The 21,929-nt window shown below is 42.1% G+C and overlaps 1 protein-coding gene across 4 annotated transcripts in view; it reads left to right on the forward strand.

Annotated features, from left to right (window-relative positions):
- FBXW11 (F-box and WD repeat domain containing 11) overlaps positions 1-21,929 on the forward strand; it is a 148,833-nt gene that overhangs the window by 68,881 nt on the left and 58,023 nt on the right. For 3 of the 4 annotated variants that reach the window (XR_006679524.1, XM_045284604.1, XM_004696787.2), the window contains 2 exons: positions 10,232-10,294; positions 14,905-15,130. Coding sequence is in view for 3 of the 4 variants with exons in the window: in XM_045284604.1 (XP_045140539.1) it covers positions 10,232-10,294; positions 14,905-15,130 (289 nt within the window). In the remaining variant the exon portion in view is untranslated. The remainder of the gene's footprint in view (positions 1-10,231; positions 10,295-14,904; positions 15,131-21,929) is intronic. The other variant, XM_045284605.1, reaches the window with a different exon arrangement.

The following is a 21,929-nucleotide window of genomic DNA, read 5'->3' on the forward strand; positions in this document are numbered from 1 at the left end:
CCTTCCCCTTCCCCTCCTGGTATCTCTATTCTCATTATTGGCCCTGAGGGGTTTATCTGTCCTGGATTCCCTGTGTTTCCAGCTCTTATCTGTACGCATGTACGTGCTCTGGTCCAGCGGATTTGTAAGGTAGAACTGGGGTCATGATTGTAGGGGGGCAGGAAGCATTAAAGAACTAGAGGAAAGTTGTGTGTTTCAACGGTGCTATACTGCACCTGGACTGGCCCATCTCCTCCTTGTGACATTTTTATAAGGGGATGTTTGATTGTCTGCAGATGGTCCTTGGGTCTCTACTCTGCACCCCGCACCCCCTCATTCACAATGATAATGAATTTTTTGTTCTGGGTCTTTGATGCCTGATAGCGAATCCCATCGACACATCATGATCACACAGGCTGGTGTGCTTCTTCCATGTGGACTTTGTTGCTTCTCAGCTAGATGACTGTTTATCTTCAAGCCTTTAAGACCCCAGATGCTATAGCTTATAGCGTTTGATAGCCGGGCACCATCAGCTTTCTTTACTACATTTGCTTATGCACCCATTTGTCTTCAGTGATGGTGTTGGGAAGGTGAGCATCATGGAATGCCAGGTTAATAGAACAAAGTGTTCTGGCATTGAGAGAGTACTTGAGTAGAGGCCCAAGGTCTGTCTGCTATCTTAATACTAAACCTATAAACATATGTACATGGATCTATTTCCCTATAATTAATATATGAATGTATTTACATATTCCATACCTGTAGGTAGACCTCTCTAAATGCCCTTTGCCTCCTAGTTCTTTCCTCTGTTTCCGTTTACTTTCCTCTTGCCGGGCTATCGTGTTTGGCCTCCATTCAGGTTTCAGTAACTCCTCTTGGTTACAATACCCTTGATCAAGACCTACCAGGCATCCTACGCCTTCCTCACCATTGATTTTGGATCACTTGTTCCCTTGTCCCTGGGGTTGTTAACATCCACTTCCTTTCCCCTGCCTCTAGTCTCCCATGTCCCCCACGAAACCATTGGTCCTGTTTTCTCCTTCAGATTGTTTATTCCGCCTATATTATCTAGATAGACATGCAGAGACAATAATAAGCATCAAAATAAGCATCAAAACAAGATGGAACAGAACAATAAAAACAACAACAACAACACAACAACAGCAACAAAACAGACGACCAAAAAAAGAAAGGAAGAAAGAAAAAGAAAGAAAGAAAAGTCAGTAAATAGTTCAAGGTCTGTTTGTTGACCTTTAGGAGTGTTTTCCTGTGCATTCGGATGGGGTGCCACTCTCTGGCCCCAAAGTCTATTTTTGGTGTTCCCCGGGGATTTCATTGCTTTGCTCCCCTTGCTACTCTGTTGCATGCCCTTAGTGTTTCACCCGGAATCTTCTTTAGTTTTATGATTTTGTTTTTCATACTTGATTTTTTTATATCCATAGTATATTCTAGTATGTGCTATGAGGTAGCATTTAACTTTTATTTTAATACCACTTATTGATTTTTACCTTTATTACTAGTTTGAAGTTCTTACTTCATATCCAAATTCATAAATGTAAATGAATCCATTTCTTGTGTTCCCATTTTGTTTTATTAATCTTTTGTACTTTTAGTATTATAGCTTTAAAAAAATAAACTTTAATATCTAATATTTTAAAAAATGTAAAAGTTGATGTTGAAGCAAAGAAGAATGACATCCGCCTCATGTTCATTTTTCTTAATACTTGTTTCTTACCATGTTTGAAATTTCTTTTGTGACTTAAAATGCTGTACATTAAAAAAAATGTTCTTTGGAAACTTGTGAGTAGTCTTCTGTGACAGAGTTATGTGCTTAATATGTATTTAACAAAGTTTAATTTTTATTTAATTGGATTTACCAAAACTAGAGAGTGGTTAAAAATACATATATTTCTCTTTCCCATGGTGTATTTTATTTAGTACATGAAAGTACATATCCTCTTTATGAAATTTACTTTTTAGGGGAACCCCCCCCCCAACTTTTATTATTCTTTCGTTTGACTTGAATATTGGTCTCTGCAATAATGAGCCTTTTCTTTTTATTTATTTTTTTCTCATTTCTGTGTTGTGTGTGTGTGTGTATGAGAGAGAGAGAGAGAGAATACATGAATATTATTACCTTTGTGGACAGGGGAATGCCCACATTCAATTTATTTAAAAAATGCTTGTTGCAGTCCAACCCATTAGACTGATTTCATGAGTCACAACTAGCAGTTGGAAAACACCCAAGATACATTTTTCTGCATGAGAAGGACAATGACTTTTAAGTAAAATGACCTAGATCAAACTCCTGCGTCTCTTCCTAGCCATGTGACATTTAACCAGTGACTTAATTTCTCTGAGGTCAGTTTTTTTTCTGTAAAATTTGAATATCTACTTGATATTTTTGTCTCACAATAAAGGCAGTATAGGAAACTTACTTGCCTAGATAGTAAAGTTTGCTAGTAATGTTTTGTATTATTTATGCCATCATATGTATGGTAAGCATAAATATTTAAAAATATTAAAGAAGATTGCAGAATGTCATGTTTTCTAGATCTTTCCTGGGTTCTTTTGCCTCTTTAGGAACAAAGATGTTTTTTTTGTATTAAGATCTTACATTTTGTAAGTATTTATAATCACAAAACTAAAAACGTAGACTTGGCAGCATTTTAAAAGCAGGGAATTGATTCCTCTTATATAACTCTTAAGGTAGAAGGTTTTCCAAATGAAATATATTCTGTGTTACATGGTGGCACCCCCTGGCAAGACTGTATCATTGCCCACACTGCTGTGCCTCTATGCTCTGTACATTAAAAGACAGATCCAAGACGGGTCTAGGTCATTGGCCCCAATGCAAGTGCCCTTCCAGTGATTGCCATGGCAGTGAGACATGGAATGTGAGAGACTCTAGGGTTAGTGAAATGCTGGGAGAGGAGGAAAAAACCAAGGTGGTAGCCGAAAGGAGCGCTGGTGGCATAGAGGTGATGCATTGCTTGTTAGCCCCAAGTTCAGGTCGAAAGATATAGCTTTCTACTCTCATAAAGAGTTATGAGTCTTGGAAATGCACAGCAGGCAGCTCTACCTTGCCTTATGGGGTTACCAGGATTTGGAATCAACTCGATGCTATACAACTAATCAGAATACTAGTTTCTCTCTCTCCTGACAAATTTTCAACTCATGTTGTGATATTTTCTTCTTCTTTTTGGAAAGACAGTGCAGTGATAGGGTAAACTTTCCAGGTCATGTTTTGTTTCACAGAATGTATACCGGAGCTACCTAGAATACAATTGTTTATTAAGTTGAGGAATTTTTGCCATTACTAGCCTAGGGTTGGACTCAAACATCAGAGCACTTGTGAGGATGTTGCAGTGTTTTGTTATGTTGTGCATAGGCTTCCTGTGCGTTTAAACTGGCACCTAACAACAATGACAGGGGTAGCAGTGTTATTTAAAACGCTCCGATACTTCAGCTGTTTATTGTACCCATAGATGACCCAAACTATGTTTTGTTATGCCTTTGACCGTAGTGTTGAATTTCACTATTTTTCTTGCCCTCTTTCATTAGACATATTTGTAATCAGTGGCACGGCATTTCCAAAGCCAACTTTGAGGGTAGTGGAGATCTTATGACTATAATTGCACTAACTAGTCAATTGTCCTTAATTTGGAGAGTTGTATTATCAGTTGTGATCAGAATGCTATTTATGAAGAAAAAGTCACTGCCTGTATACCTGTGTCCTCATTTGTGATCGTTGGAAAATGTCCTTAAAACAAGATTGGGATGAATTGTCATCAATCAGCTGAAAGTAGTGATATATACACCATGTAATGTAGGAAGCAGTATATGTAGTCCTATTCCCATTGACTATATAGTTTCTTCATAGCAGCGTTCTTAAAAATGAAAATAAGTAAATAAATTAGGAGGAAAAGTGTTATTTGGGAAAATATAAAAAGAAAACCAGCACATACACATAGGGATCACCCGCTCCACCATGCTCAGCTATTTGGTCAAAGACATACTGCATATACTTGAGGATAAGCCGATCTGAATAACAGCCAAGGCACCTAATTTTACCACAAAAACTGCATTAAAAATGTGCTGAAAAACTCAGCTCACAGGGTGCAGTATAGCAACGATGAAACATACAACTTTCCTCTAATTCTTTAATGCTTCCTCTCCCCCCACTGTCATGATCCCAATTCTACCTTACAAATCTGGCTAGACCAGAGGAGGTACACTGGTACAGATAAGAACTGGAAACACAGGAAATCCAGGGCAGATGATCCCTTCAAGACCAATGGTGAGAGTGGCGATTAGCAGTAGGGTGGAGGGAAGGTGGGGCAGAAAGGGGGAACTGATCACAAGGATCTATATATAAACCCCTCCCTGGGGAACTGACATCAGAAAAGTGGGTGAAGGGAGATGTCGGACAGTGTAAGACATGACATAATAATAATAATTTATAAATTATCAAGGGTTCATGAGGGAGGGAGCGGGGAGAAAGTGGGGGAAATGAGCTAATACCAAGGGCTCTAGTAGAAAGCAAATGTTTCGAGAATGATGATGGCAAAAAATGTACAAATGTGCTTGACACAATGGATGCATGCATGGAGTGTGTTTAGAGTTGTACAAGCCGTCAATAAAATGATTAAAAAAGAAAAAAAACATGGCTTATACATGAGTATATACGGTACGTTGTTATTTTGTTGCATTCAGGTGTACTACTGAGGATCCAGTGAAAACAAAGTCTTTCTGGGGACCTGCATATACATTAACTTCTATATATAGTTTCATGATATTTATAGCCCTTGTCCCAAGCCCATGGATCTCTCGTCAAGAATCCCTGGTGTAAAAGTTTCCCAAACACGAGCTTAACAGCATGTAGGATTTACACCAGAATTAGCTATCCTAGGCACATCTATCACTTACTGTATATACCCATGTGTAAGCTGAGTGTTTCAGCACATTTTTAATGCCGTTTTTCTGGTAAAATTAGGTGCCTTGGCTGCTGTTGAGGTTGGCTTATACTGTAGTATATACGGTACTTGGCCATGGTGAGCTCAGACTGTATGTGAAGATGATCAGATCCTGTCATGGATACCAGGGAAAAGAAGCCCCAGGAGAAAGAAAATCCGGGCCTGAGATGGCCATGATTAATGTGTCCTTAAAAAAGGGTCAGTGTAGGAGTGCATCTTCTGAGAGCAGTGGTTCTTAAAGGCAGGGGAGTGTGGGGGGCAGTTTTATCCTCTCCTCCATCTGTCCATCTGAGATATTTTTGCTTGTCACAGGAGACATTGGGGCTGTGGCGTGGTAGGGAAGTACTGCTAAATCCCCTAGGGTATATGATGGCCTGTGACAGCCTCACATATCAGTGAGACCAAGGTTCACTTGCCCTAGAGTCCAGCCCATTCTCAGATTGAGTTTTTCACCGGTGTCAGTATCACAGGGGGAGAGCCTGCATATTTATCTATTACCTAGAAGGGGCCTTCAGAAATTTAATGGGAAATGAAATTAAACGAGAGTGGAGTTTAGGAACCTTTTGAAGCCTCTTCAGATGTGCGATGTTTCTCAGTAGGTTAAGGAGGAAAGAGGTGATGACAAGAAGTGAATAAGCCCCTTTGGTGTTTCAAAGAACTTCCTGTTCCCAAAAGTGTTGGAGGCTCACAGAGGATATCAACCCTCTCTAATTGGCTTACCTCATGGTTTCACCTGAAAGTTCCCCTGTAGGAAACCACCTTCCTTTTCCCTAGGGAGACTCACCACCCTTTCCTCCCACTCCGTGCTTCACCTGTGACCTCTTGTCTATTGTCTTTAAAGATCGAAAGCCAAAACAGGTTTTGTTTTTTAAAGTTTTATGGCTCCTATAAGAGAATTTTCTCTTTTTGCCCCCACTCATCAATCTGACCCATGGAGTAGGCTGAGAAAGGGCCACGGGAGTGGGGAAGAATGTGCTGCACATCCTCTGTCTCCCAGGAGCATTCACTCCATTCACAAGTGAGAGTTGGAAGGAAATTTAAGTACTGTGTTACTGGCCTCTTCTTAATATTGATGATGTCAAAAATTTTATTTTACTTAGAATTCACAATCAGTGTGCCTGGAAATAGCAGTCAGGAAATCAAAAGACATACCACATTGAGCAAATCTGCTGTAATAGACCTCTTTAAAGAGTTCCAAAAGCAAATATGTCACTTTGGGAAAGCTCAAACTTAAAAACTCTTGCTCAATGCCATTGAGTAGACCTGCCTTTGTAGGTTTCTGAGACAGTAACTCCTTTTTTAACAGCAAGTCCGTGGAACGCTTTTTGTGTGTGGGTAGCAAAGACCTTTATGGTTTACATTCATCACTACTATATATGTATGTATGTATGTATATGTATATACACACACACACACACATATATATAAAAGAACCATCAGTATATCTTAATGTATTAATAAAGAAGCATGATAACCCTTTCTCACAGATGCTTTCCTTGGTATGTTGTAACGATTCCAACACAAGAGCTTGTAATTCTTGACCCAGCAGAAAGCCATGTCTTTCTCCTGCAGAGCAGCTGGTGGTTTCGAACTGCTGACTTAGTGGTCAGCAGCTCTACACATAACCACTATGCCACTGGGGCTCCTAGTGTGAAAGCTAGATAGACAGTGAGTATCTTGACGCCTCTGCATGTGGGTACTGACAAAGAATATTCAATGTACCATGGATTGCCAAAAGAATGACCAAGTCTGTCTTGAAAATTTTTAGCCAGATGCTGCTTGGGTGTGAGGATGGTGAGACGTTTGTCTCCTGTACTTTGGACTTGCTGTCAGAAGGGGTCAGTCTCTGGAGCAGGAGATCGTGCTTGGGAGAGGGTCAGTGAAAAGAAGGCCCCAGGAGATGGCGTGGCTGGCGCAGTGCCTACAACAAAGGCTCAGACACCGCATGAGTGTGAGTGTGGTGCAGGACTGCACTGGTGTTAGTGGGTGTCGAGAAGGTCCCTGTGAGTTGTAAATGACTCGGTGGCAGCATTGCCCGATTGTAATAATTGCCGGCGTGTGGCCACCACCCATCCGTTAGTCACACAAGTGCTTTGCATGTTGCACTGATTCTGGTAGCTGTGCCGCCTGTATTTCAAATACCAGCAGGTTCACCTTCCCACGGTGGGCAGCTTCCAGCATCTTCCAGACTGTGACGTAGAACGAAAGGCCTGGTGATCCATCTCCCGAAATTAGCCAGCGAGCACCTGTATAGATCACAGAATACTGCCTGTCTCTGCTCTAGAGCCGGAAGAAGGGCCGCCTCCTTGGAAGGCACTTAAATCACAGTGGCCACAGGGAACTCCAAGTGTACCAAGGATTGTGAAATAGGTTCAGGACCATGATGCACAGGGGCTCCCCATGAATCCAGGCTGCCTCCATGGCAAATAGCAACAGCGTCACAAACAGACGAATAGGTTTCCTAATAGAAGGGGGGTGGGCCATCAAAGTCCAGCAGTTTGGAAAGGTTGGGTTAAACTAAACCAGTCTCATTAAAAAAATTGTAGGACATTAGAGAACCTTTAGTATCACAGTGCCATTTTGGGAGGGTGGGGGGAGTGAGTGAGTGAGTGAGTGAATGAGAGTGAAGCTGCTCTCAAATTTAATTAACCTTTGGGATTAGTATCTGAAATACACTTCAGCAATGATCTTATAGTTTAATCACAGAATTTTGCCTTTGGCATCTTCTGGAGGTTTTTATCAGAGAAACTGAAAAATATGTATCATGGGGGTAGTTCCAGCCACCACAGGGGCTTACTGGGTACAATTGTATTAAATTGCCTATCTTCATCCACTTTTACCAGTCCTTAAGAGGAGAGTAGCTATTTTTATCAGAAGGGGTAGGCATTTCCTTCTGGACCATGTAAGTACAGGCCATCTCTCCCTTTGAGGTGAGTAAAAGGAAGAGTTGGCTCTCTCATGCTAAAGACGGTTACTTCTGGTGTAGTCTACAGGGATTTGGGCTTTCTTGGCTTCTTTTCTGAGTGAGGAAAATGTTAAGAATTACTCTGGAGTATCTAGGCTGCATTTTCCCCCAGAAGTTTCTAGTTCAGAACACACATACCCCCTCTATTGGTGACGGATTTCTCACCTTTCTTCACTTAATTCCCCATTCTTTTACCAGTTCACCTTTCTTCTTGGCAGTCATTCTCTCTCCTCCTCAGAATCCAAGACATTGTGACATTGTAAGGGTAACACTGTAACTGTACTGTCAAACCCAGGAGACGGTGGCCTGAGAGTCACTGTTGTCACTTTGTTCCTTCCCTAAGGGAACACTGCCACATTTACTCATCCCCAGGTCCCTCAAGTTAAAAGTAAAATTGCATCGAGTGGCCCATCAGAAATAGTCCCTTTGCTTCCCTCTTCTCACCCTGTCTACTAATTCTGGGTTATTTACTGCCACTTCTCTAACCTGGCTTTGGACCCTAGTTCTACCATATTCTGTCATAGTTCCTTGTTAGCGTAGCAAAGTTCCAGTCAGAAATGTTTGAGCAGTACACATGAAACGACTTGAAAATAGCAAAGGGAAATGAGTATTGGGCATTGTGAATTTAGGTAATCTGGCTTATAAAGTGCTGTTTATTTTCTGTATACATGCTGCCTTCCATGAGCTGGTGGCTGATGTTTGCATGGAGACGCCCATTTCCTCCCCAGTGCAGGCACTGGAGCAGTGGGATTCTATGGTTTTACAGGGGAGGCCAGTTGGTTTTTGGGTAGTCAGCCATCTGGAGCCATTCTGTCAGTCTCAGTTTAGAGAAGTGGGAGAAGAGAAGCTTTGGGGAAAGTAGCATCTTCAAAGTAGGGAGTGAACACTAATTTTCTGATCCCTTCTATGCGCCAGGTGTTGTGCTAGGCACTCACAGGACCCATGGCAACTCTATACAGTTGACATTCACCCCCTGAGTAAAACGACCTACTCAAGGTCACACATACACATTGCGTAGGTGACCAAATCTAAGATTCACCCTTAGATTCTAAATATGATATCTAAGATTCGTACTGGCCCAGAGCCAGCGGTGCGACCTGTCGCATAGTGATGACTCACCTGCCAGTGCCCACATTGGATGTTTTCAAATGGTTTAGAAATATTGTGTGGGAAAAAAAAGAAAGGAAAGATAGGCTTGTCCCCACAAGGCAACACACAGGATTAATAAACAATGTTAACAAACAGACATCCAAGATCCTGTTGAATACTGTGATGGGACAAATATAGTATTTTAAGTTTTATATTTCAATCTTAGAATTAGCCTGGAAGGGATCTTAGAGAGATTGTTATCTATAAACAAGTTATTATATTTGAAGTGCAACTCTCTTACTTCCCCTTTTCATTAAGTTTTCATTTACATATTAAGCGGGCCCCTGGTGGCACACTGATGAAAGTGTCTGGGCAGTAAACTGAAATAGCAGTGGTTCAAGGCCACCAGCTGCTCCATGGGAGAAAGATGCGACAATCTACTTCCATAAAGATTTACAGGTTGGAAACCTTATAGGGCAGTCTTTGTGCTTTAGGCTCCCTGAGTCAGAGTCAGCTCTGTAGGAGCCTCAAATGGGAAAATCCAATCATGCATCACCTCTAGTCAATGGGCATCGATTGAGCAACTAGGTCACCAGAAAGAATAGTTATTACAGTGCCTCTTTGTGCAGTAACACAAAAACCAAAAGCTAATGTATTTCCAGGGAGTGCCAAATTGTTACTGGCTAACAGCATCCTCTTCAGGGACAAGGGACATGGCTGGGGCACCCACCATGCCTGCTGGAGGAGATTGCAAAGCCATTGCAGACAAACACAGCCATCCAGGGAGGACAGAGGGAGCAGGAGGGCTTTGTCCTTTCTAACTGCTGATGGTTGGGCTGGATAGTAAACAGTTTGTACAATCATCAGGAACTTAAGAGGGTCTCTGGGGTTTCTGGCCACAAGTTACAGAATAATAACGATGACTGAATTAGAGCTCCAGCCCCACTCCCACAGTGTAGCCTCTTTTCCCACTGTTTATGCGGAAGCTTCATAAACAAGGGTTACACTGGACTCTTGTCTAGTCACTGCCCATATTGATTTATGAGAAATGAATACAGTCCCCTTGACTCAGAATGGCATGTGTTATTATCCATAAGCTAACTTACTTCTTGGGTTCGTGTTGTTAGACTCTAGCTTGGGTTTTCAAAATGCTGTCTTGGTGTAGTTATTTAGGATTTACGAAACTCGGCATAATTCAAATAACCTGTTTTTCCCCCCTTAGAGCACTTCAGTTATGGAGGATCAAAATGAAGATGAGTCCCCAAAGAAAAGTACTCTTTGGCAGGTAGGAATGACTGCATAAGATAAGATAGCAATTGAATCAATGTAGATAAGATGCTCCCTTAGCTGATAGCACAAGGAAAGCAAGAGCCAAGCATTTTGTTTAGTTTTGTGCGGTTTTGCTAGTTTTGGAACCCACTTTCAGTTATCTGCTTCTCCTTAGGGAAAATGTTGTTCTAAATAGTACAGAATAAAACATTTTGGTGTTTTCATGACAGTTCTGAAGTGGGTATGGCCTAAAATGTTTGTGGCTGTGATCAAGCCGGAGGTGGACAATGGTGGTGTCCTTTGTCACCAGAATGGCACCATGGCACACAACAGTGTACTTACCTCGACCTTCACTTTTCTCCTTCTAATTGTGCTCCTCCCTCCCCATAAGCCTCAGCTTCCTTCTTTCTGGCTGTCGTTTCTTCCCTACTCCCCCGGATGTTGTGTTTTTGAGGAGTGGGCATCTGAATGTTCATGCTTTGAGGTTTTGCCAACTACTGTGGTACATAAGTGTTTCCCTTCCTAAATGTATGGTTAAAGACACAATGATCGGCATCTAAATGAAATAAGGTTTTAAGAAGGAAAAGTAACTTGGCTGGTTTGATTTGAAAGTACAGAGGCAGGTTACTTAGCAAGAATAAAGTACCTCCAACAAATTTAAGATAAAATGACAAAAAACCAAAACAATGCCAGGAACTTCTTACTGGACCCAGTAGGGGTTGGAAATAAAATATTGAAAAGTGCACATTCCAGTATTCAAACAAACAAACATATTCAGTCTGAATTTGTTCCTTTATTTTAAAAAATATGTACACACACACACACACACACTCGTGTATAAGCCAAGTTTTCCAGCACATTTTTAATGCAGTTTTAGTGGTAAAATTAGGTGCCTCGGCTGATAGGGGGTCGGCTTACATGCAATTATGTACGGCATATATAAACGTGATTGTCTGCATTCACTCCAGACTTCCCATTCAGATACAGTCTTTTGGTTTTCCTTCTGTCTGTCTGCTAGTCAACTCCTTATTGGTTTATAAAGGCTCCAGGGAGACTAGATGATCAGAAACCCTTCTTTTTCTAAGTGAAATATGAGGTAGTGGCTGTCAGCATGCTTTGTAAGTGATAGAACAGCACACAAATGCAAGCTGTTACTCTCTGGTAATTTTTACTGGCTTTTTTTTAAAGAATATTTTTAACTTGTTATGAAAGCAGTTAGTTTGGCAAGTTGTCTAGAAAGGGGGAAAGAAGGCATGTGTACCGCTCTTTCTCAGGATTATGTACTTGAAGCATTTTGATACACATTCCTTATCCTATGTTGGTTGCCCACCTTCCCACAAATCCATATGATCATGAGGCAATATCAATTTCTGGACCCTTACTATTAGTTCATAAGTGTGTGTGCCTGTAAAGCAGCCTTACTTTTTAAACCTGAGTTTAATGGCTACATAATAGCAGTGTGTACATGTGATCATATTCAGACATACCTCAGCTTGCTTCCAGCCCACCTTACCAAAGCAGATCTGCACAGTAAAAGGAGTTACATGGAGTTTCCCAGCTCATGTAAAAGTTATAGTAAGCTACAGTGTGGTCTGTTAAGTGTACAACAGCATTATGGAAAAGTTTGAAATAATGTAAGAATTAGTGAAATGTGACGCAGAGGCATGAAGTGAGTTCTTGGACAAATAGTGTCGGTTGAGTTGCGTGATGCAGAGTTGTGACAAACCTTCAATTTGTAAAAATTGTGGTACCTGCAGTCCCATAAAGCGTAGTGCAATAAAGCAAGGTGTGCCTGTAATTTTCTCTAGTGAGTTGCCTACAATTGGGTCATTAATCTTATTTCCAATTTCTGTCATTCATAGCTGGATGAAATCCTTATGCATAAGCAGAACAGATGTACTTTATACTTGCCAGTGTTTACCGCGACAAAAATGTTCATTTTTGTGCTGTGTGGCACTGTATTTTGGTGTCTAGCCTCCAACAGGCTGCACCAAATTCAGGTTTCTGTTCAATGCTGCCCCCTAGTGGTCTATGGTGCCAGAGAGTGCTCTTTGACTCAAGATAAAATCCAAGTCCTTTGCCCACGCACAGCAACCCTATGGAAAAACCAAACCTTGCTACTACTGAGTCTATTTCAACTCATAGTGACCGTATAGGACAGGACAGAACCGCCCCTCTAGGTTTCCAAGACTGTAAGGCATCATCTAGTAGAAACGTCATCTTTCGTCTTCAGAGTGACTTGTTTCAAAACTGCAGACTTTGCCATAGCAGCCCAGCGTGTAACCGCCTACACCGCCAGGGCTCCTTAGGACAGTGCAAGACTACCCTGTAGCGTTTCGGAGGCTGTGCATCTCTACGGATACAGACTGCTTCATCTTTCCATAGAGTGGGTGTTGGGCTCAATATACCAACCTTTTGATAGCAGCCAAATGCTTAACCTCACTGCCACCACAACTTCTCTCCTCCAAGATACAAGGGGAAAGCATAGCTAGATAATGATGTATGTCGTAAGATAAATAGGGTGATAGAATAATGCCTTCCTGCTTTGTACCTGTAAATGTGGACAGAAAAACTTGCGTCACACACAAAATTATAAGATTTGTATCAAGGAAATTGTAGATGGGTTTGGAAGTTGATAAGGGATATCTTCGTTTTGAGACAAGTGCAGGGGGCATGCTGATAGCAAAAGCTCCAGGCTCTTTCTACATAAGACTTCTGTGATAGGCTCCTATGGAACGAGTAGGAATTTATCAGCCTCCTCAGTGTTCTTCTGAGCAGTATTCAGAGGAGGGATGGACGGAGGCGTGGAGGCTGCTTGTTTCTGATCACGATGGTTACTGAGTATCATAGCATTAGTAGTTGTGGTGTGATTTTTTGGGGGGTGGGGTGGGGTGCTGTTGTCCTGATGCAGTATATATAGAGTTTCAAAAAATTGAAAACCAATGTACATAGGCACAGCTACATTTTGTTTTCTTGCCACTGCTTTATTTTAACCCCCCACCCTCATTTCCCTTAAGAAGCCAGGCGCGAGCCAGGAGGATGGTTCTTCTGAGCTGACCCTCTGAGTAGCTGGGTTAGCTAAGCGGGAGGCAACATATTCATGAGGGATTTTTGAACATTGCATGTGTGTATATGTTTGCAATAGATCCGGTTGTACAAACAGCGGCATGTGTCCCATGTTCAAAAAATGGTGTCCTTGGCATGCTTGGTGGGAGGTTGCTTTCACAGGGGATGTCCAGGCCCTAAGTTCTTCAAGACCTGGCTAACCCACCATGCATTCTCCAAGGGCCAGTCCTAATAGCCATTTCTAGGGTTTTGTTGTCCCGAGTCCTTACTCTCCACCACTCCTCCGTCCTGGAAGCAACTTGATGGAGACAAAGTTTGGCAAGCCTAAGGAGAGAGACACTCAGACTAGTGGACCGATTATATAGGCCTCTCACCTTCAAGCTTGAAAGAAGTTGGGTTTTGTACTCTCTACCCTCACGCCCCACTTTTAATGCAAATGGAAGCAGCCCTCTGTTGAGCAAATGTATTGGCATTACTTTCCCCCAAAGCATGTGCTCACTTTATGTTTCTGTCACATTTTGGAAGTTCTCACAACCTTTTTCATAATGAAGTTGCACACTTAATACACTACAGTATATTCTAAGCATAACTTACACAAATGTCCCCAAATGAATGATTCCCTTGCTTTTGATAATTGCTTGGTTGCAGTGGCTTGCAACCAAACCTACAAAATCTCCGAGGTGTACTTGGATAGGACAGTATACTAATTTTTATCCAAGGCTCTGTAGGTAGATTTGATGAGGACTGTATTGTTAGTATAGAAACTGTGGGTTATCCACAAGTCAGGTGCACAAGAGAGGAATTTTTCAAGTAGTCAGACTCTACCTTGGGTCACTTTCTGAGAAAGTGATTCAGATGAGGAGGAGAATGTCTCTGCGTTGGCTGGCAGTCTAGTCTGACTGGGAAACTAGATGGAGGAGCTTGAAACTGTTAGGTAAAATGAAACTTTTATATCGAATTGCCTTCAGGTTTCAGCACACAGGCTTATAATCTTTTCCATTAGCTAGATCAGTGATTCTCAAGATGTGGCCCCTGCCCAGTAGCATCAGCGTCATCTGAGAACTTGTTACATGTGCATAGCTAGAGTGTCAGAATCCCTGGCGTGGGACCTAGCAGTCTCTGTGTGTTAACAAAGCCTCTGTGTGATTCTGATGTGTGTGCATGGGTGAGAAGCATCGGCTTGGACTGTGCATGGCATTCGCCTTGAACTTTAAGGAAACACAACAAACTGTTAATAGTTGGTTGTCACTTTTCCAAGTGATGATCCTCTCCAGCATTGGCTGTCTAACAACAGCTTGGTTCTGAAATAAGCTTTGGAGAACGATGATTTAAGACAGACCGTTTAGCATCAGCATTGACTTTAGTGACTAACTTGAGGACATGAGCCCTGAATTTATTTTAATTACTTCTGAGTGAATTAATAAAGGGATGAATTTGGCTATAGGGTGAAACTGGTATTTTAAGATTAAATACACAGGATGAAAAATGTTTTTAATGAAATGTTAATTAGGTTTATTTTCCTCGCCAAACTAATTATTTTTTCTTTTTTTTCTTAAATAGATAAGTAATGGAACATCATCTGTGATCGTCTCCAGAAAGAGGCCATCCGAAGGAAACTATCAAAAAGAAAAAGACTTGTGTATTAAGTATTTTGACCAGTGGTCTGAATCAGATCAAGTAGAATTTGTGGAACATCTTATTTCACGAATGTGTCATTATCAGCATGGACATATTAACTCTTATCTGAAGCCCATGTTGCAGAGGGATTTTATTACCGCTTTACCAGGTAAACCACATGTGTCTTTTAAAAGCTGAGTAGTGGAAGAATCCCAGCCCCAAAGCCTAGGCAGAGCTGAGTGGATTCTGTGACGTGAATGGCTGAGGACTGTGTGACACAACAGCTCTTTTGTATATACAAAGTATTTTATTAAAAAACAACAACTTTATTGCGTATTGGCTGAAGGTTTACAGAGCAGATCATCCTTTTTTTACGTATAGTAATTCATACGCGTTTTGTTTCAACTCATTGAAATTCATCTCAATGTTGTATCATCGTTTATTCCATCTCTCCTTGTGTTTCCTGCTTCAACGCCTCCTCTGAAGCCTCTGAACATTGTGTTTGGGTTCATGCTACCCATTTGTTCTTAAATGGTTGATGATTCTAAGGGGTGCATACCTCACTGGTGATATTGTTGTCTTTATAAGCTTGTCTATTGTTTGGCTGAAAATTGAGCCATGAGGGTGAATTCAGGATTTCTAAGGATATTGGTCTCTGGTTTGGAGAGTCAGACTGGTCTCTTTGCATATCCAATGTTTTAATGTATGAGGGAGTTTCAAGAAGTTTTTTGGGGAAAAGGAATTTAAAGACAGTGGATCCCCCCCAAAAAACTTTTTGAAGTCTCCTTAATGCCAATCGAGGTGGACTTAATCATTCAGCATCTACCTAGGAACTGTAGGTGATTCCTAGGATTAATAGTGTTGATCACTTGGATGCCATTTATTTTGGTAATCTGTATATAATCATTTGTCTTGAGGCATAAATTTTAAAATACAGGCCTCTTTCTTGCTGTGTGTAAGGGTGCTTTGAGGTTTGATTACTCATTCTCTGATGTCCTTCTCTCTCTGTCTCTTGGTCCATACCCCTATCCTCCACCCTTATTTTAAAATATAAATTGCCCAAGTTGGATGGGGAGTCCCTGGGTGGTGCAATTGGCGAACACATGCTCAGATCTGAACTAAATAACATGTTGAAGGTTCAAGTTCACCTAGAGGTGCCGGAGAAGAAAAGTCTGGTGGTGTACAAGGGGGCTTAGGCGTTTTGTGGAAAAATGGAATGAAAAGATCATGGAATTTTCCCATAAAACTTGTTGAAGCTCCCATGCATTTCTTCAAAAGGAGCTGTTGAGGACGCTCTGAGCACAGCTCTTCACCGTGTGCACACGTGGGTGTGCACACGTGGCGTCATGGCCCACTCGTGGCTGGTGCTTAGGTGAGAGAGCTTTCACTCCTGAGGAGTGCTGCTCTCCAGGGCATTTGCCGCTGATCGAATCGGCTTCCTCAGGAGGTTACAGTTGCCATACTGAACTAGTCCTGGAAATTGCCAGGAATGAATCAGGGCCACTGTCACCTGTCCTCCTCCTGTCAGAGCTACTGGGTACCAGGTGCCTCTTCAAAGAATAGCTCTTCCTTGAACTTGTCTGAGGTTCCTGTTGTGGCAGGGCGCTGTCCTAAGTGCTTACCACAGCCAATAGGACTTGGGCCCACGTCTCAGACCTGCAACTTAGGACTGAAATCTGACAGACCAACCTCTGATCTCAGTCCCCTTCCAAAATTTGTAAATTAATCTCTCCCGTGGGCGTGGAGAAGCGAGGGTTTTAGTCATCGCTTCGTCAGGTGTCTTGCTGTGTAGGCTAGGCAGGTGCAAACAGGAGAAATGACAGGAAGCGGCTGGCTCCTACATCTGGGTCCTGGTCATGGTGCTGAGGTTGGTTCAACAGTGCAGCAGTTCAAATCACGATTGAGGTTTGTCTAGAAAGTTCTTGAAACTGGCCCTTTCCACCCCAATTCAGTAACACACACTTTAGGTTGTAAGAAGGTGAGCAGACAGAGGGACAGAGATGCTTTAACTATATGAGAGAGAGCATTTTGGCAAATGACAGGAAGATGAGTGCGCTGGTAATGCATCTCCTGGTGCATTGTGTGTCCTGAATCCAGAAGCCCCCATTCCAGAAGCCTTTCGGTTGAGCCAGTCTGCATTTCAGCCAAGAAAAGATAGGTTCATTTTGTTTGAAAGCTGGCAATTACACTCGTTCCTCAGAAGTGCTTTTGACTAAGAGAGGCGATACCTCCTTTCTTCCTCAAGTAAATGATTGTTTATTGTTTGCCTTCTCTCTCCCTGTCATTTGTTTCTCAAACATTTTAGTGCCAGAAACCTCACTTTTTAGAATATCCACGAGGTGGCACTGTTGAAGTTTTCTTAGTTTGCAGAGTTTAGCTCAGAGGCAGCCCTTTCTCTTGGGGAGTAGTGTACAGTCTTGGACAAGAGACAGAACATATGAACATGTGTTACGTATATAAATATGGTTAGTGTAATTGCACACAGTTCAGTTTTTGTTACAGTGAATTTTAAGGCATTGTCCGTCTCTCTGTTAAAGTGGAATTTTGTGGTATTGAATATTACATGAAATGAATGGACCACTGGCTGGGACGTGGAAATATTTTTGTTAAAATGGTATTTGTTTTAGCAGGATTTGATCTGAACATATAAACATCTGTCAGTATATATCATACATAGGAATCTAATAGCTGGGGACAAGCTGGCCAAGTTGATTGTGTGAGTTGGTGTCTAGGAGAGTTGGATTAAACCTGGCATTAGTCCCTTCACACAGACCGTGCTCGAAGAGCATTAGGGGAAACACAGGTCCCTGTGTACGCTTATACTTAAATCCAACATTATGTGGTCTAACTTACTCATCATTACTTAGTTTCACTTTAGATGATCTTGAGTTTGAATTTTTACTCTCTTAAAATTAATAGTCAACCTGATATCTTTTATCGCAATAGCCATTAATTCTACTAAAATTGCCTATCGTTTTGGCTTTTTAATGCTTCATTGAATATTGTACCTGTCAGAATAGGGAAAATGGAAAATGTTTGTGGTCTCTGGCTCTTTTTGGTTCAGTGGAAAAAGTGATAATTATGATACGCTTTTCTAAAAATCACGGTAAATGTTTAGTCTGCAATGTCAATTTCTGCAGGATAAGTTTGTGGTTTGTAAGAATTGTTGTTAGAGGGCATATGTATACCACTTACAGTACAGGCAGCTTGTACTTCAAAAGGGACCATACACTTTAGTGGTCACTTTTGAGGGGTCTAAGCAATTAAGAGTTTTGAAACAGCCTTCTGGCCGTGGCCTGCTCCCTGGTCTTGTTTCCAAGGAAGAAGGGTGAATCTCTGCTGACTGTAAATGTGGTAGACTTAGTAGATCTCGGGCTTCGGCTGGACTGTAGGTCAGAGACCCAGCCTGGCCTCGGGGGCTCAGCACCTCCTAGGTTTGGATCCCAGTCCTTGCACTGCCGAGTGCTCTGACGACGCAGTGTTTGACAGTGTTGTCATCTTTGTGGGAATAATGCCGAGACTTCCTGGAGAGCCGGTTTAGTGCTCAGCTGCTGACCCAGAGGTTCACGATTCGGTCCTGCCGGCGCTCCTGTCAAGGCTACAACCTGGAAGCCCTGTGGGGCAGTAGTGCTCATTGGACAGGGCTGGTATGAATCATAACGGACGTGAGGCCAGCAGGTTTGGTTTGGTTCGTTCCTCCCCTAATATTGGGAGGATTAAACAGTGTTTTTAATATGCCTGGCATCTGGTGGATCTAGTGGGTACTCGGAGGATGGCAGCTATAAAAAAGAAGGAAAAAGCCCAGAGAGGCAGGAAACACCTGCTTCTCCAGAGGGAATAAGAATAGTTGCTAGGTAGTTTTAATTATTCTCTCACTAATTTCCAAACTGCTTCATTCTGACATCATGTAGGTGTGTGCCACTTTGTTGTGTTGTTTCCTGGATGTTTTTGGGAAGAGATGTTCGACTTTGTGACCCCGGCCGGCATTGCTTTCCTGGGCTTCTGCCTGAATTCTTGGTCTGTGTACTCTAGGTTAAAGGCACCCAGGGCAGCAGACTGTTCTGGCAGCGGTTTAATTGTTTTTCTTTGAAAAGGTCTCTAACTTTGCAATTTACAACTAGAGCTGTAACTGGGAGGGGGGGGGGCCCGGCTGGTGTGGGTGGGGAAGGAAGTTTCTTTGCAGCTGCTCTTTGAAATGCGTTCTAAAATACTAAAAGTTTCTGTAATTGTATGATCTAAGCAGCTGTGTTAAAACTGGCTGTAGTTAAGGGCATTGAACTGACATTACACATTTGAGTTTCATTTTGATACAGTGTTATTTACATATTGAGCTTTGAAATTTGTGCCTTTTAATTGTTTTAATTTATTATTGAAATTTTTCCAGACCTTCATCTGGTGCCTATAATTAGCAACAGCAACATTTCTTCAGCAGCGTGTGTGCAGTGTCCTGGCCTCAGTTTTTGAGGCCTTAATGCTCTTATTGCCTTGGGAAGGGGGCGGTGGTGGTGAGAGTTGGGGGGCATTGGGTCCTCCTATGATAGAGTAATGAGAGCCAGGCATTGGTACTTAAGAAAAATGCTTAGTTTTTTGTTTTGTTTTTTAACACCTCAAAGCACTTTTTAGCCTCAGCAAATGGACCACCTTACTCAGTAATCTCTTTGTCTTGAATAGGCTTCAAGACAGAGCGTTAGTGGGTCTGCCTGGGTCCCTGAGGCAGCTACTCTCAGGTGCCCAAATTCTAGAGCCACGTGATTCCAGTTCTTCTCAAACATTTCAGGCAGTATAGAACTTAAACCAAGACACTAGAAACCATGTAGCTGTTTGCTACGGGAGATGTATAGTAATCTCTGCAGAAAAATAACAAAAAAGAGGAATATTGCTCACCTTCTTGGACCATCAGTGCAGCTACGGGGGGTTGGGAGAGGGAGAGGAGAAGAGGGCAGACAGGCATTTATTGAGTACTGATTATGTACTTCATTATCTTACTAACTCCCAGCAGACGCATGCGTTCCTTCTTTGTAAAATGAGCATATTGGAGATACCTAGCTATTTCAGAGAGTTACTATGCAGATTATGTAAGATGATTCATTTCAAACAGTGGGTTTTGGTATCAAAATGCATTGATGCCCAAAAAACTCACTGCCATGGAGTTGACTTTAGTGACCTTATAGGACAGAGTAGAACTGCCGTTTGTGGGTTCTCAAGGTTATCAATATTTAAAGAGATCAGAAAGCTTCAATTTTCTTCTGTAGAGCAGGTTGCGGATTTGAATTGCTGACCTTTCAGTTAGCAGCTCAACATGTAATTAACTTTATTATATGGTTTTAAAAACGGAACAATTTTATTTATTTTCAGTAAGTTTAAATCCTTGAGGGGAACAGCATCACACAGATTCTGTGTCCAATGGCCCAAGCAGGCAATTGCTCCTGAATTTTGCCAGAACCATGCCACTGTTTTCACGGGCACAAAGTACCTTTCCCCAAATGTCTCTGGTTTTGTTAGATTTGCCACCAGGAGTCGCTATGTTGTCTTTGCGTTGTTCACTTGAGTACGTCTTTTGCCTAAAGAGAATTCAGTTTCATCTTGGGTGAAAACACCTTCCGTTTTAAGCAGAGCCGTGCGTGCCCCCGTAGCAACAATGGCCGTGGACCCCAGCCTTCCAGACACTTGCAGTTCAGAAGTCCTGTTCCCAGCAGGCCTCCACAGGCTCCGGTGGGCAGAAAAACCATGTAACTCACTTTAAGCATTTGATCACATCCATATTTTACAGGTTTCTATTTTACAGATTTCCAAAAAGGTAAACTCATACAACTGGTAATTGACTAAAACTGTAAGTCAACTGTAGTAGGGTAAAGTGAGTGAAAGTATTAACCAGAAGGAAATAATACAATCTTATAGCTACACACTGGTGGCATGTATGTTGTGGAAATGTGCTAGTAAGGGATTTACTTATGCAGCCGTTCAGTGTAACATGAAAGTGAGTATTTGAAGGGAGGAAAATAGAAGGGGTATCAAGGAGTCTGATGGTGCAGTACCGCTGCTAACGGAAAGATGTGAGGTTCGAAACGCACCAGCTGAGGTTCCCCAGGAGACGGGTGGCAGCCTGCTTCTGTAAAAATTAGACCCCAAACATGGTGGAGCAGTGCTGTTCTGCCCTGCAGGCACTCTGATGTGGAATTGACCCAAGGGCATTGGGTTTCAGAGGGGAAATCACTGTTAGAAGCCAGTAGTTCCTAGCAGTCAGAATTCTCATAGGAATTGATTATTCGGTAGGTGAGGAAAGTTCCAGAAACCTGTTTTTGTTATTATTGCCTTTTTAAAAAAATATCCTTAGCCTGGTTAGTTGCTGTTGAGTCAGTTTAGACGCATAGTTGCCTTATGTACAACATAGCACAACACTGCCCTATCCTGTGCCATCCTGACAGTGGCTGTGTTTGAACCCATTGTTATAGCCACTGTGCCCACCCTTCATTTTGCTCTCTCATACTGACCTTTCACCCTGCAGATCATGATGCCCTTTTCTAGGGACTGGTCCCTCTTTTTTTTAAAAAATCATTTTATTAGGGGCTCATACAACTCTTATTACAATCTATACACACATCAGTGTGTAAAGCACATTTGTACATTCATTGCCCTCGTCGTTCTCAAAACATTTGCTCTCCACTTAAGCCCCTGGCATCAGCTCCTCATTTTTTCCCCTCCCTCCCTGCTCCCCTCTCCCTCATGAACCCTTGATAATTTATAAATTATTATTCTGTCATGTCTTACACTGTCCGACGTCTCCCTTCACCCACTTTTCTGTTGTCTGTCCCCCAGGAAGGAGGTTATATGTAGATCCTTGTCATCGGTTCCCCCTTTCCAACCCACCCTCCCTCTACCCTCCCAGTATCGCCACTCGCACCATTGGTCCTGAAGGGATCATCCACCCTGGATTCCCTGTGTTTCCAGTTCCTATCTGTACCAGTGTA

Source organism: Echinops telfairi, unplaced genomic scaffold, assembly GCF_000313985.2.
Source record: "Echinops telfairi isolate 266 unplaced genomic scaffold, ASM31398v2 ScPeMD7_7469;HRSCAF=8507_0, whole genome shotgun sequence".
Lineage (NCBI taxonomy): Eukaryota > Metazoa > Chordata > Mammalia > Afrosoricida > Tenrecidae > Echinops > Echinops telfairi.